The following is a 17,393-nucleotide window of genomic DNA, read 5'->3' as shown; positions in this document are numbered from 1 at the left end:
AGTTTTAACCTATCATGTGTTGAATTAAATTTTAAAAAGAGATTGTCTATAGTGGACCTATTGCCTATTATGAGTATATCATCAGCATAACGGGTGTATAATTTTATTTCTGGAGGGAAGGGTTGTAAGATTTGGTTCTCTATTGTGGCTAGGTAAATTTCTGACAGGGGGACAGAAATACCTAAACCCATGGGTAAACCAAATATTTGTTGGAAAATTTTATTATTGAATCTGAAATATCGAGCATCTAGTAAAAGTGAAGTGAGTTCAAGGATGTTATTAATGGAAAGAGAGGTACGTTTTGTCAAAGTGTTATCTGTTGTTAAGAATTTCCGTAAAGCCTGTAAAGTGTATGGGATATGCACGTTAGTATACAGAGATATTACGTCAAATGATACCTCCATCAGAAATTGTAGTATTGCTTATTTTCTGAAAGGCCTGATTGGTGTTGCTGATTTTGAATTCTGAGAATCTGGTAAGAGGGGATATAATTTTAACTAAGTAGGTGGATAGGTTTGCAAAAGCTGACTTACTGAAAGAGATAATTGGTCTTAATGGGTGGCCAGGTTTGTGTAGTTTGGTGATGGCAAACATGTGAGGAAGGATGTTGTTGTGGATTCCTATCTGTTGCAGTGTGTATAAATTGATTTCTTTATTTTGTCTGAGTTTTCTTAAGATTAAATCTAGTTTATTTTTAAGTTTTTTGATATTATGATTGTTATCAATTTTATGTGTGTTTTGGTCGGCTAAAATTTTATCCGCTTTTTGTATAATAACATCTGATATTTTGCTTAATTTTTGTATATCTAGGAGTTGTTGCTTTTTAACATCAGATTGGGAGGAAAGTTTGGAGTTTATTATGCTATTGGTTTGGTGTATTAATTGGCATTTTTCAGGATGATATTCTAGTTTAGAACATCATCCTATATTCCCACGTGTATAGAAAATTCCACGAGAGTATAGAAAATTCCTTAAAATACAGCACTATGACCCACAAACTTAACACCGCCAACTGAAGACGTTATAACTTAACGAAAGTCTGTCATCATGACTATTAGCATTATCAATTCTTTTATGTTACAGATCAACTACTTTCTACTTTATGACAACCAGGGACGGAGTAGTGCACTTCTGCTTCCTTGTGCTTATTTTAAAATTCCGTTAAATTAAATCTCATCCCACCTTAATGCATTAACTTAACCATTCCACCTTATATTTAGCCATCAGTCTTTTCATAAAACTATTGCAGATTATATTCAAGGTGAGTACCGCACTTTAAGCATTTCGCTATTTTTATATTAGTCTATTATCACGGTACTATAAGAATTCTATAACTTTATACTTGAGAAATGATTTAATACTTGTCATGTATCACAGTGATTTAAACCATGGTACAGCAGCCTAACATAGTTTTTTTACAAGTGTTTCTCTAATTTAAATAAAACATGTTAATCATAAAATTAACATTTTTTTATTATTAAAAAGTGCATTTGGAAAATTTAAGTAAACTTCAGCTAAATCGGGCAAGTAATTAGTAAAATTTTTGGCATAGATGTTGTCCAGAAAATTATGCTTTTACATGACATTTTGTTTTGTGCAACAATCTGATTTGCATACCCCCACTTTGTGATGTTCAGGAAACACTAGAATCAGAAATGACATCACTAATCTGTTTAACACTAAATCAACTCATTGCTCCTACTTCAAATTGAGTGTGAACTTTTCTTCTTGTATTTTAATGAACCATTCCCTCAAAAAAATATTGACAATGAGTTTCAAGGACACAGCGCGCGCGCGCGTGTGTGTGTGTGTGTGATATTAATTAATTATGTTATATAATAAATAATGCACAATTACTCACATGTGCACAATTAAGTGGAGAGAATTCATGATGTATACTCATTGTACTACCAATTTCCCATTAACACACCTAATATCATTTTTCTGGTCTTTTTAGATCTAAAGATATGGATGGAGAAAGTGATAACCATATCCAGCAACAGTGTGTGATGGAGTTCCTGTTCAAATTTTGATGGTTATGTGGCTGATTGGTTTGCAACATATCCATAAAAATCCATCAAAAACTCCTAGCAGTCTATGAGCAGCAGACAATTGATTAAAGAAATGTCCAAAGGTGGCTTCAACAATTTCGAGAAGATAACTTTGACATCAAGGACAAACCAAGAGCCAGAAGATCAACAACTGACACGTGATGAAACATGGCTATTCCATTATGACCCACAAACCAAATGACAGTGCATGAAAGTGCACATCTGATATCACCTGTAAACAAAATGCCAAAACTTTCCAAATCATCAACAAAACTTATGGCCACATTCTTCTTGGATCAAAATGGTATCATTTGTATTGATTTCTTGGAAAGTGGAACAACCATCAACAAAGAATGATACTGCTTGTCCCTGCAAAAGCCTAATCGAGCTCTGAAAACCAAAAGGCTTGAACTGAATCAGCAGGACAACAAGTCTCATCAGGATAACACAAGGCTGAGCACAGCACAGCACAAACAACACTGTCAAAGATTGCCCAGCTGAGGTGGAGAATAATTCCTCACCCACCCCATAAGCCCTGACCTCATCCCATTACACACACACACACACACACACACACACACACACACACACACACACACACACACACACACACAGGTGTAAGTGTCAGTCTCCTGATTTTTACCAAAGTCCATTCACTACCTGGAAAGAACACTAGAGAAAATTAAGTGAGTGTGGCGGTTCTTACATTGAGTGATATTTTCACAAAGTTGAAAGATTGTTTATATGTACAGGGTGTTCCTCTTGAACATCCCTGATTTTAAAAGTTGGTTAAAATTCATGTATTGTACATATGGCAATATTGGAAGCCATATATATATAGTCAAGTTTCATTGTTGATGTTTTGAAACATGCTGTGACTGAGGCTGTAGCTTTGCTCTAATTTGTGGGAAAATGGCAACAGTGCAAGAAAGTGCAGGCAGTGATGTGGTTTACAGAGAGGCAACTCTGTTGTCATGGTTTAAATGCATTTGTGATTGGTGTTCAATAAAGATGCACCTAATCCAAAGTCTATACGGAGATGGTACAGGACATTTTTGAACATCGGTAGCATGCATAAGCAACGTGGAGGAGGTTGTCAGAGCATCTCAGAAGAGCGAGATGAAGATATACATGCTGCCTTTGTTTGTAGCCTGCTGAAATCAATCAGGAGTGCATCAAGGGAATTAAACATGCCCCGTGCAACTTTGCACAGGGCGTAAACAAGCAGCTGTGTTTGTACGTGAAACTGAAAATGGTTTAGTGGTTCCTAACTAAAAATGGTTCAAGAAATTAAGTCAAGTGTCAAACCACAGCAACAAAACTTTGCTACTGATCCGAAAAGGAAACACTTTCAAATTTCAGGAAAAGTTGACCAACACAATGTTCGAATATGGGATTCTGAAAGCACACACTGTAACCAGAGTACAATTCAAGATGCTCCAAAAGTGAATGTATTGCATGGTCTTATAAAGGATGTGATTATCAGACCATTCTTCTTTTCTTCTTCTTGGAAGATACCGTTACAAGAATCACAATCGTGCTGGAACAATATGCATTTCTTCAGATTACACACCTAGAGCCCAATGTAATCTTTCAGCAAGATGGAGCACCTCACTGCTCTGAATGACACATTACAGACAGTTGGATTGATATACCCGCATCGTGAAAGCAATTGCCACCATCAGTGCAGATGTTGGAGTGAACCTGGTGTGAAACTGAGTATCATTTGGACATCCTTTGCTGCATCAAAGGAGTTCATGTAGAAGTCTGATATATTTTTTTTATTATAAACTGTTTGAGCTTTCTTTCGAAATAAAAGTTATTGACATTTCCTAGTGCACCGGGTTTTCTTTTGTGGGACATTTAAAATCAGGGACATCCAAAAGGGACACCCTATGTGTCTCTTTTTATGGTTACAATATCTCAAATAATAAAAATGTAACAGCTTATAGTGCTTTACTTGACCTGCACTTGTATATCAGCTTAGATGAAACAGTCACTTTTTATGTTATCTGGGCTAGGGCTAGTTTTATTACACACAATTCTGCATTCTGTAGGAAGAGAGACGTCCACCAAGAAGGTGGAGAAAACTGCTGCCAGAACCTACACTGAGTTTTCCAATGGTTGTGTTTTATGTAATTGCTGAAGATAGTTGTTTTCTAGGGAGAATTTTCCCCATCACAGAAAAAAAATCACCACAAAGAGGTGAGAACAGAGCCCAGGGAGGTTCCAGAGTAGCAACAGTTTGGAGGATATAATGGAAGCCAGTGTCCAAACATGAACTCCTCTAATTGAAGGAGCTCATGCACAATTTTAACACTTACAGGGCATTTTTCATTAGGTTTAGTGTGGTACAGCATGACATATTGAGAATCAAGCAGGACCCCCAGATGGGATGAAAGGGAATACTTTTAATTTGAATTGCATAACAAGGTTCTTCTCCTGAGATGGAGAGGGAAGTTCATTTGTCTGTGAACCAGATATGTTCTGAAGGCTTCCATAGCTATCCTAAGAGCACTATGCTGGATGCTGATCAGACAAAATAAAGAGGTTTACCTTGCAGAGTCACAGATTAGTAATCCATAATCCAAGTGGGATCGAATTAAAGTTGTACTGAATCTTAGTTCAGTTAGGCTTAGATTATGGTCCCACTATGTAAGAGAGCTTCCATTAGCACCCCATGACATAGAGGAGATGGCTCTTTGGATTTTCAAATTTTTTTGACAAACCGTCCAAAAGTAAGCTATGAGTAGCAAAATTAAGTTTATTATCGAAATATAAGCCCAATAAATCAAAGTTGTAGTAAGAGCACTCAAATTTTTTTTTTTTTTTTTTTTTTTTTCAATATATTTCTGGATATGGGTGTAGTTTGCATTAGAAGGGGATTGTAGTGGATTTCTTTTCTGATAGGAACCAACCATTCTGTAGTGCACATGGTTCTATTTTGACCATGGAAAGCTGAAGGTTCAATGGTATTCAGAGTTTGTGACTCATGTGATTTTGTTGAATCATACATAAAAGATGAGGTCATATTTTATGCATGATTCAATTGTATTGAGAATGGCACTAAGGATGAAATCCTGTGGTACACCCTCCACTTGATCAAATGATTTAAATAAATTGTTCAGATATATAACTTGAAATGTTCTGTGGCATAGGAAACTATATAAATTAGGATAACTGGCCTCTCAAACCAAAAGAATAAAGATGTTGAAGAACACCATATCACCAGGTGGTATTAAAAACTTTCTCAATATCAAGATTAACCATGCCAGATATTTTATCCTTATGAAAGCATTATGGATGTTTGCTTCTACTTTGATCATCGAGTCTAATGTGGACCAATTCTTGTGAAACCCATACTGATTATTGTTTGACAACTTTTAATCTTCCAGAAAGCACATGAGTCACCTATGAATCATTTTTACCAAGACCCTGCACCTAAACTGCTAGTCAGTGAAATCAGCTTGTAAATGTGTGGAAAGGTGCAATCCTATCTTGGCTTTGGGAAGGCTAGGACAATTGAGTGAAGCAAGTAGTTCAGGTAAGTATTTTCTAAAAATATTCCACTACAGAATTTTAACAGAGTTGTTTGCTTTATTGTTTAACTTTCCTTAATTTGCCAAAAGATTCGAATTTTAAGCAAATAATCAATATATTGGAAAATCATTCATCTAGAGTGTTTTCTGTTTCTGAGGACAACTACTGCTCCTTCCAGTTTAATATACAAGGCTGGGGACTGCATATATTTGCCAATAATATCTGATTTTTCCTCCAAATGAATCTAGTATCTGTGTTCTTGTTAATAACTGAAACAAAATTGATCCAAGCATCTTTCTTTGCTTTATATTTGGTAGAAGTTGGCATTGAAACTTTTAAAATTGATAAGATTATTAGTTGTAGTGAATTTGTGAAACAAATTCACAAGCTTTATTTTTATTTATTTATTATTATTATTTATTTTTTTTTTTTTTGTTTAGTATGCATACATTAATGATTCTACCAGTAATTGCTGTGTTTGTGTTCTCTTGGAAAATATTTTGTGTTATAGAGGTAGCCACTTATAAAATCTGGTTAGTAATATGTTCAATGACATTATCAATAGGCTGGGATTGGATTATCATCAAACTGAATGTAGTGGCACATTCATTAAAATATGTCCTAAGAAATTTCCAACTGGTAGAATGTGCATTGGAGGCAAGTTTGCCTGTGTTTGGAGCTTGCAGAGAACCAGAAAGTGGTCACTGTTTAGAGGGTTATCAAGAACTGGCCGATCCATATTAGTATATATGGCAGGAGAATAGATTAAAAGGTCTACAGCAGTCCTGGATCCTGTAGAAAAATGGGATTCTATTAGCTTATCTCTCTTGTTGATTGTTGAAGATCCTCACAGTGAATGATGAGTATTGAAATCCTCATATAAGCAGAACAGAGATGGCAGTCAATCTATTAGATTTTATAGATCACCTGAAGAGAATGAGAAATTAGGAAGGAGATATATAAGAAGTCAATGTAAAAGTAATACCAAGTACAAATGCATATTGCCACTACTTCTGAAGGAGTCTGAAGAAAAACATGTTTGGATAGAATGTTGTTTCTAATAAGAATTTCCACTCCTCCCCAGGCTGGAAAATTAAAATTCCTATCTATCATATAAAGACATTATAATTTTTAACAGTAGGACACACTTGTGAATTTGAATAAATTTCCTGGAAGGATATGCCTACTGGAGCATATCAATCAATAAGATCATCTTTTGCATTTCAAAAGCCTCAGAAAAAGTCTTTCAAATTCCATTAAAGGATTCTTTCCCATTATTTGGTTTTGTGTAAGGACATTGTTTCTAACTGCTCTTTAGATAAAGACCACTTGTACTGATCTATTTTTTTTTTTTTTTATCTTTTTTACAAAAGAAGGGGGAAGGGTGTTCATTTCCACACATGGAGTTCTAAAATTCCATCATTGGATCATTCTGTTCATTAGTATCCATTCCAGTGGAGAGTATGGTTTCCATCACTTTTGGTTTTGCTGTCTTTGGAGAAAGATCTGGAATGGTAATCGGGAGTATTACTGGACTGTTCAGTTGTCCGTTTGAAAATATTTTCTTGGAATTATAAATAAAGGATCCTGCCCAATTAGTGATAGTTATGTCTGGAGAAACTGATACACTTGTTTGAATACCTAATAACTGAAAATGTTGAGTGGCTGTGGCATATGTACACTTTGACTCTGTTTTAATAATTTCACTTCTCACCTCTGAATATCTGACTTTATATTTCTGGCATTGTTCTCCACATTATATTTCTGTGGGCTTAGAGGTGAACAGGCATTCTGTGTTATCAGACACAGTCTAAAACACTAATGGATCCAATATCTTTCTATTTTAGAAGATTTAGTAGAAGTCCGGTTGGCCTGTCTCCCTAAAATCCACTTGTGCACACCTTCTCATTGGTAAGCCCCATTACATAATTTTGGTGGCAACGAACGTGTAGAGTGGTTCTCTTCAAAATGCCTGGTCAACATGAAGAGAAAAAGAGTAAACCCTCCAGAACTTTATGACAACACAATGAAAGAAATGGCCCTCAGTCCCCAGCATCTTCATTATAGCAGTGAGAGGATCAGAGTGGAAGCAGAGGGTGCAAAGAATCTCTGGGTACAACCAGGCTGCCATGCATGGAAACTGAACTTGGCCCGTTGCAATGCAAGATGGCTCATCAGTAAAAATAGGATATTGGAACTGGAAAAGGAATTAGAAAATGTGAATTGGAATATCATGGGCTTGGCTGAAGTGAAGAAATGAATTACAAATTTATCAAGTAGTAATCTGATGTACATCAATGGAAACAGTGAAAAGAGTGAAGGTGGAGTTGGCTTTCTAGTCCATAAAGATAATAAAAACAACATTTTGGAATTCAAAAGAACATCACCAAGGGTGGCAAGACTACTATTCAGGATTTCTAAGGGCCACAAACTAAAGGTTATAATGATATATATGCATCAATATCGAGACACGATGATGAAGAGGTTGAAGAAATGTACACCAAAATTGAGACTTCTAGATGAAAGAAAACTCACTACACTATCATTATGGGGGACTTCAATGCTGAGGTTGGAAAGATCCATAACAGCACAGAAACTATAGGAAATTTTGGAATTGGCAAAAGAAATAAAAGTGAAAGACTAGTGGAACATGGAATCATTATTTATCCAAATGAATTATCAACTAATGAAGACTTCATCCCCACTAACAGAAGATATATTGTTAACGATGTTACCATCCTGAACAAGGTAAATGTTGGAAATGATCACAGAATGGCAAGATGCACACTTGATATAGATATAAGAAAAGAAAGAAAAAAAAACTGACACGAGTAAATAATACGAAGGTCTTTGAGATAACATAGGAGTAGAAAAGTAGTATGTACTGGAAGACTTTTCAGGACCAAGATAGCGACAAGGAATACAACTTTCTGAAAGTGATAAAGCCTGAAAAACCTATCAGTCAAAAAAAAAATTCAAAGAAAAAAAATTAGTCAAGAAACACTTTTCACGATGATCCGAAAACAAATGAGGAACAAGATGAACACTGACAAGGACAAAATTAAGTATACTGAGTTATGTTGTTATTTGGTTTTTAGGAGCATTAGCAACTAAGGCCATATTGCTCCGGGATATGCGGTGGTCATTCCATGACATTTCCGCATCCTCCGTATTTGGTGGTGACGGGCTCGAACACCGGTCTAATCAAGAAGCGTGTGCTACGCACTGCTGCTCCTTCCCACCTGGCTACGGAGGCGATTATATACTGAGTTATGCAAATCCATTAGAAAGAGACTCAGAGAGGACATAAGATTTAACACAAGAACAGTAAAACAATCATTAAGGGAAAACAAAGGACTTAGATCAGCAGTCATGAGCAGTAATACAGAAAGACAAATGATACTAAATCTGAAGAATAGTGACGGTGTACTTATAAATAGCGAAGAAGGCATTATTCAAATAGCAGAAGACTATTGTAGAGTATTATATAAGGAGCAAGGGAATGATGCCAACAGTGGATAAGATGGATCACAAATTAGCAACACATACAACACATCCAATATCCTTCCTGACGAGGTAGAACATGCATTGAAGAAAATGAAGTATCAAAAAGCCCCAGGTGAAGATGAAGTTACTGTAGAGTTGGTAAAATTAGGAGGAAGAGACATCACACAAACTGGCAAGACTCTTCACAAAATACACTAGGGAAGGCATGACGCCTAAGGAGTGGAATAATGCAATCATAATTTTGCTTAGAAAATGCTGGATGGTTATATACCCTTACCATTTGGGCAATAAATGGTTGTGACAGTGAAATCAGATTGGTTGTGTTCCTTTCACCTACAGTTAGGACATACTGCTTCACTTCACATACAGTTTGGTAATTGCATTATTGGGGTTTGGGATATAAAGTCAAACAGAGCAGTGGAGATAGTCTGCTCTAATGGATGCTGCTAAGTTCAGAGAGATAAATGTAAGAATAATGCTCCTTGTCAGAAAAATACCACCATCTTTCCTAATCATTCTAATCATTTCATGTAGCTCATGGACAATTTCCTCCTCTGATACAGTTAAACAATCCCATTTTGTTATTACTCCTTAGAAAGTAACTTTCATTGGGCCAAAGGCTGTCAGATTTAATAGCTTTACAGAATGTTGCTCTCTACTAGGAGATCACCACACTGGAACCACTTTACTGTTTTTGGTGAACCTGTGGCAAACTCAATGCATTTTTGCACAAGGAAGGGAGATAATTTACTGAGGGTGATCTATTTAGACAATACAAAATGAGGAAGAGCAGAATCTCATTTTTAGGGATTGTGTTCAAACCTCTTTCGCTGAGAAAAGTCATGTTTAGTGCCAGTTGTCTCCAGTCCTAAATACAATGGCTCTAAAGGCAGAAACATGTTATTATCCACCTTTGCTCAATTCAGCCCTGAGAGAGTTGATTTCTTTCCCCAGGTTTCTGGTCCCATCATGGGGAAGCAGAACTAGTGCCACTAGAGAGACACCAAGCAGTATAAAACTTAGTGCATTAGTTCATATGGAAAAAGGTAGTTTCTCTTTTTTTTGAAATTTACTTAGGAAAATTAAGTTTACCATTAGTTTATGTGAATGTAAGAAAAACTTTTAAAACTGAACAAGAACTATAGCTTCACATAAACGCTCTATAAATCGCTTAATCACAACTTGACACCTGGAGTCTCTCGTTCAAATGTGCATGTCAGTAAGAGGTGAACAGCACAAAATAAGCTTCCAATCCAAAGCAGCACATGTCTACATAGTTTACAGTTTTATCGTTTTTATTGTCTACATCCTGTAATAGTTTAATTTTTGTAACAAAATTAAACTATTACAGGAAGGAGGCAGTATAGTATACTGCCTCCTTCACACAACAAAACACATGAAAAAACAATCAATCAAAACAAATTTAACTGTTCAGATAAAAAAAATATCAAAAATATCTGTCACTTCACGTATTACAAGGGTTATCCAAAATGTAATGCATAAAACTGGTTAATTAAAATCAATTTATTTTATACCATAATTTACATTAAAAACTTTAACGTAGTCTCCTTCATGCTTTATGGCAGCTTACCAATGTCAGGTAATTTTTGAATGCCATTTAAATGCACTAGTGCACTGGGTCACGGCTGAACTTCTGAACACAAAAAAATCTTTGTCCACACAATTGTTCCTTGAGCTTGTGGAATAGGTCATAATTGTCAGGACTCATATCACGACTATGAGGGGGATCGAGGCAGATAGTGCTTCCCAACTTGTAATCAGTGAAAACAAGCTGTAGAGACTAATGTGTGTTGTTATGAAATAGGAGCACACCAGTTTCAAACATCTGTGGCTGCTTCTGATAAATTCTCGGATATAATTTTTGATGAAGATATGCTGCATAGTAACCTCCACTTCTGATTATCCAAGTGTCTCATGATTGTAGTGTCTATAATAACTGTAGGCCATGATGGCCATTTGTTTCACCTATGATTATTGCTGGAGACATTTAGAGGAGTATGGCAAAGATGGATGTCTCCACTGAGCTGACTGTGACTACAGTTCAGGTTCAAATTGCATGTTCACATCTCATCCAGGACCTGAGATAGGACCCAAGCCAATCTATATAAATGTTCGGTCCAATCCCATCCCTAAAGTCAAAAATATATACAAATAAAATCAATAAAACAAATAAAAACCGATTCTTCACCACTTATGAAAAGAAACTTTAATTTATATGACAGAAATTATTTATCAAATCAATTACAATGCTTCACCTGAATAACATTACCTGAATTGAAATTTGAAAGGAATTAGAATCATCATAAAAAATGCTTTTTTTTTTTTTTTTGCAAATTCCTTTATTATAGGGTTTACATTAAAAAATAAAAGTTCTCGCACAAACCACCTCCAAAAGGAACTGTAAGATATATTTGTTTAAAAGTTTCATATATATTGCCTCGTGCATTTCAGCAATGTTAAATGTTATTACATGGAACGGTCCCATGGAAAATAGAAATATTTTTAAATTCACCTCAGAAAGGAATTTCAAGACCAATTCAGAGAAAATGAGGCATAGAATACATTCTCATTCCTTGCCTTCCAGGCCCAATCCTCCTTACAATCCTCTACCCCACCATCTGGGCCCAATCTCATCAATGGCAATAACACATTTTAAAAACTCTTCACTTTCTTATGTACTAATAACTGCATTCCAATTTCTTTATGATTTGTTCATTATTTATCTGACAGCAAACGTTGGAGCTATCAGGGAGAAATCTTTTGTTCAGTAACAATTCAGTTAAAATATGGGGAACAGTTGATTTCAGTATTCCAGATTCATTGGCTACTTCTTCACAGGCCATAATTCTGTTGTCCCCCAAAATGATGATAAAAATGACCACTGATGGGTTGTCCATAGATGTTCTCACTCTACCTAAACATTGCTTGTCTTCAACACTTGTCTGACATTAACACTTTTGAGACCACCATGAGATTACACTAAAATTTGCTATTGACTCTCCACACACTTCCATCAACAATTCATAAATTTGTGTCAGCATTCGACCACACAAAGTTTTGATAAAAGATCTTTGATCCAAAACTGTAATATTACCTGAAGCAATATCATCATCCATTTTTAAAAGTCTCTACACAAATACTCAATGCAGAAATTCTGTTTCAAGCAAACTAATGCTGTGGTTAAACGTCAAATTAATATCCTGACAAAAGTCGGCCACGCAGTTATATCAAGTGAGGACCGCATGCTCGGTGTTCATTATTTTGAGATAACCCTTGTACATAGGTCATACATATATAATTAAGCACCTCCTAAATGTAAAAAGGATTTATTGCAATTAAATTAATAAGTGTACGTTGTGTATTTCACATTACCTTCGTGGAGCTGTCGAACAAGACCCTCAGGATTACTTCTATTATATTAATGATCACAGAAATTTTATATTTTAAGTAATTTTCCATACTCCTGGTAAACACAAGAATATTTCTGTACTTGGTGTTTTTATATCAAAGTATAGCAATGAATGTTTAGTCTCAATTGAATCTCTTACATAAATTATACTTATTGTATAATTTATGATCACATATAACTCTACAGAAGTCTCAATTGAATCTCTTACAAAATGTAAAAGCATTTACTACTTATTGTATAATTTATGATCACATATAACTCTACAGAATCTAATTTTTTAACAATTGAGCTTTGATTTCATTAAATATTTAATAAATTTATCAAAAACAAACTGCAAAAATTTTTACTTACATTGGTAACATTATTGGGAGAGGCCTTGTGTTCTAACAACAGATTAATAATAAGTGTATGACCCTGCTGAGCTGCCTGATGGAGGGGGGTATATCCATGCTGATGGGGAAAAAATACAAAATAAAATTATTATGACATATTCCAAATATAAATTACACAGGTCAACACATATTTTTCATAGGGCATTAAAAAAAAAAGTGTGGATTAGCCATGCTTGTCAACACTGATTCCAAATCAATTTTTGGTTTTCATCTAATGCATCTCATTTTTATGATAAGACAGATCATGTAAACATGATGAGACTGACTTAAATTCTATTCACCCATTTCAGAGAATGTATATGAATAAAATCATTTATTTATTATTATTGTTTGTACAATCATATTTATGTAATTATTTTAATATCCTTATTTCAAAGTTTAATTATTTGCTTATAAATTGTTTTAGAGAAGATCCAATGAATTACTAAAACACATTCATCCTCATGCCTCAAAAGCGTAAACACCTAAACAAATTGTACGTGTGCACGTCTTTCATAACTAAATAACAACAGCAACAATCAAAATGGATATTCAGAAAATTTTTACCAACTATACTTTGGCTGTTCTCTACATGACTAGAAAAATGCATGGAAACCGCATATTACGTGCACCACTTGTTCAAATGAATTATATAATTGGTTAAACTACAGGAACAGACAATGCTGTTTTCCAATCCCAAGATATGGAGGGAGCCAAAAGACCACGATGGCAACTGTTGCTTTTGCAATGTGAATGTAACCAGATTCTCAGAGAAGAATAAGTACAAGATTGTTTATCTAAACCTTGATTCAGCAATGAGACCAGCCCCTCAACATAACATTATGCTAATTCCGATAATTCCAGAGTAAGGGCTAGATCCTTTAGAGGATGATATGGAATAAAATGAAGGTGTGATTAATGTATACTTGAGAACTTCAGCTGATACTGAGTACACACTTTACAAAGAGCCAGAGCTATTTACTTAAGATGAGTTCAATGACCTCATTAGAGACCTAGTCTCTCCAAAGATAAACGACTGAAGACGTTCTCGACTGAAGCACAAACACTTGGTTAAGAAGAATGCCAAAGGTTATTATTATATTAAAACCACTCTAATACCATGTGAAAATTAATACTACAGTTTATTAGGCTGTTTGCCTACATTACTATACATTAATATGATGTTTCGGGTCCCTTACAGTAGGCAACCACCCTAGTTAACTATAGTATTAATTTTCACGTGGAATAAGAGTGGTTTTAAAATAATAATAACCTTAATGGAAAACAACCACATAGCTTCCTTCCCTAACTATATTGGATCTAGGTACAGACCAACCACAGTCCATCTCATTCGTGACTTTTTCCAGTTACTTGTTCTTTAGCATTAGCATTAGTAGAGGCATTTGATGCAAGAAAGCAAGCTTATGCAGCATCAGCCAAAAAAAAAAAAAAAAAACAAATAATAATAAAAATTAAAAAAATAACCACTTCCACTTCACCCCTCTGTTCGTTCGAAATACTGTCCAGCTGAGCCTTAAACTTATTTAGGCTATCAACTTCCATGACAAGGGATGGAAGTCTGTTCCACCAACCAACCACCTGCTGGCTAAAGGCAAATTTCCTCACATCTATCCTACATCTGTCTTTCCTCAATTTGAATTTATGCCCTCTCACGTGATTATTCTGAGCAAGAGGAAGAATCCCATCAGCATTGAGCATGCTCAAACAATTCAAGGCTTTATACACCTCTATCAGATCACCTCGCTGGTGCCTAATCTCCAGACACTGTAATTTGCAAAACTTAAGCCTTTCTTCGTAAGAGCACCCCTTTGTTCCATTCACTAATCTTGTTGCCCTTCTCTGTACTCTTTCAAGCATCTCTACATCCTTCTTGAAATGAGGCCTCCAGACCTGTATACAGTACTCTAGGTGTGGCCTGACCATTGCCTTATACAAGGGAATAACACCTTATCCCTGCTAAAAAAATTCCTATATATCATCGACAATATACCATGAGCTACTCTTGCAGCCCATCTGCACTCTTCAGAAAACTTCATATCTGCCTGCACAACCACCCCCAGGTCCCTTTCATTCTCTACCACTGTCAGTGTAGTACCACAGAGTTGATACGTTGCTCTGGGGTTGCTGTTTCCCATATGTAGTACTTTACATTTGTCAATGTTAAACTTCATTTGCCACCTCTCAGCCCATCTGCTCAACCTTTCCAGATCCTGTTGCAGTAGCATAGTGTCAGAAGTGTCCTTGACAACCCTGCCAACCTTCGTATCGCCTGCAAACTGGACATTAAGCTTGATATACCATCATCAATATCATTTATAAATACAGAAAACAATAATGGACCCAATACTGAACCCTGAGTGACTCCACTAATAACATTAGTCCACAAAGAGCAGTGTCCATTGATTACCACTCTCTGTCTTCTCCCCCTCAACCACCCCTTTATCCATAGCAGCAATTTGCCTCTAATGCCACGCTGCTCCAATTTGTGCAGCAGTCTCCATGTGCAACAGTATCAAAAGTCTTTCTAAGATACAAGTATATAATATCAAAGTTATTCCTTGCATCCAGTTCTTTTGTGACTGCATCATAGTATCCAATCAAATTGGTCAGGCAAGACTTCCCCTTAACAAAACCATGCTGTGTCTGAGCTATAACTGAAGTCTTGTCTAGATGATCCTGCAGTGCTTCTTTAACCAATGCCTCCATTAATTTTCCGGGAACAGAAGTTAAACTCACAGGTCTATAATTACTTGTGTCAGCCTTTGATCCTCCTTTGTCAATTGGGGTCACATTTGCCCATCTCCAGTCCATGGGTACCTCCCCTGAGTCCAAGGAAGCGCTCATAATTATGGCTAAGGGTTTGCTTACTTCCTTTGCTGCCTCCTTTAATATAACTGGATAGATCCCATCCACCCCAGGTGCCTTTCTTGTATTTATCTTCAACAATTTCTCCTCCACTTTACTCTCAGTTATTACAAGATTCTCTAGCTTACTATCAGAGTTGAATACACCTCTGGCATTCCCCTCACTGAATAACTCCTCATGTGTGAATGTCGATGCAAAATATTCATTTAGTTTGTTAGCTACCTGAGCAGGATCATCAACAGTTGACCCATCGATATCAAGTGGACCAATCTGATTCATCCCCTTCCTTCTAGAGTTTACATAAGTAAAGAACTCTTTGCTGTTTTTCTTTGCATCCCTTGACAAAGATATCTCGTAATCTGCCTTTGCCTGCCTAACCTCCTTTGTAACTTGGTTACAGATCAACTTGTATCTATCATAGGCTTCTGTGTCACGTGTTAATTTGTATGCATCCCATGCATTTTTCTCCTCTGCCATATGTCTCATTAGTTCATCTGACATCCACTTAGGCCTAAACCTTGAACAATATTTCTTAGTTGGTATGTAAAGCCTAGTAGCTTCCAAGATAAGTTCTTTGAATGCTTCCCATTTTGAATTTGCTGTTGGTAACATCATCAGTTGGTCCCACTGTATAGAATTTAAATACTGTCTCAGTCCATCGTAGTCGCCTTTACGAAAGCAATAACCCTTCCCTTTACCCCTAATGGTAGTTGCCTCTTTGAGTAAATCCAACTTCAGCACACTGTGATCACTGCCACCTAGTTGTTCATTTACCTGCAGATTCTTAATGCATGAAGAATCTCTACTGATAATCAAATGAAGAGTATTACTCCCACTAGTTGCCTCCCGAACATGCTGATGCAGAAAACAATCATCCAATAAATCCACAAAAGCTTTGCTAGTGTATGAGTGACCAGCCCCCAAATTCCAGTCAATATCTGGGAAATTAAAATCCCCCATTATAAGACTCTCTGATTTACTGGCCCACTCTATTTCCCTGTACAGTTTCTTATTATACTCATCAGAGTCATTAGGCCTATAGCACACTCCTACTCTCAATTTTGATCTCCCAATGCTTATGTCACTCCAAACTGACTCGACACTGCACTGTCCAGCAATGTCGACTGGCTTCACTTCTTTGGATTTTATGTATTTCTTAACTAATAGCATAACCCCTCCTCCCTTCCTAAATTCCAGTTCTGCATTCCTTATATCTGTGTGACACCACGTCTCTGAAATCCCCACAATATCTGCCTTTGATGTTTTGAGCAATACCTCAAATTTATTTACAAAACTCCTAGCATTGGTGTACACGCAAGTATACATGCACCTGTTCTTTTTCTTTGCTACCCTAACACAACCCATGTGTTTATTTGTACCCCAATGATTCTCAGCAGTCTCTGAAATATCCTGCATCTTATTTTCCAGGCTGCGGCTCATTCCAACAAAAGCAGTGCAAGAATCACTTTCACCTCTGCCAGTGGCTACTGTTAATCTATTAGTTCTTGTATCCCCCAATCTAGCAGTTTTCCGACCCACCTAACACTGCCTCGATAGCATCAGCAAACATTCTTGCACCCTTTCTATTTAAGTGTATCCCATCCCTGT

General features: G+C 36.2%; 1 protein-coding gene across 2 annotated transcripts in view; it reads right to left on the bottom strand.

The window, feature by feature from the left end:
• The window catches only part of LOC150081718 (uncharacterized), a 1,674,628-nt gene that overhangs the window by 807,656 nt on the left and 849,579 nt on the right, over positions 1 to 17,393 (bottom strand). For both annotated transcript variants that reach the window (XM_090378825.1, XM_090378826.1), the window contains one exon: positions 12,880 to 12,978. In XM_090378825.1, the coding sequence (XP_090234951.1) occupies positions 12,880 to 12,978 (99 nt within the window). The remainder of the gene's footprint in view (positions 1 to 12,879; positions 12,979 to 17,393) is intronic.

This window comes from Mastigoproctus giganteus, chromosome 8 (assembly GCF_048544385.1).
Source record: "Mastigoproctus giganteus isolate SK-2022 chromosome 8, ASM4854438v1, whole genome shotgun sequence".
Classification (NCBI taxonomy): domain Eukaryota; kingdom Metazoa; phylum Arthropoda; class Arachnida; order Uropygi; family Thelyphonidae; genus Mastigoproctus; species Mastigoproctus giganteus.
This window is presented reverse-complemented; position numbering and strand designations above follow the sequence as displayed.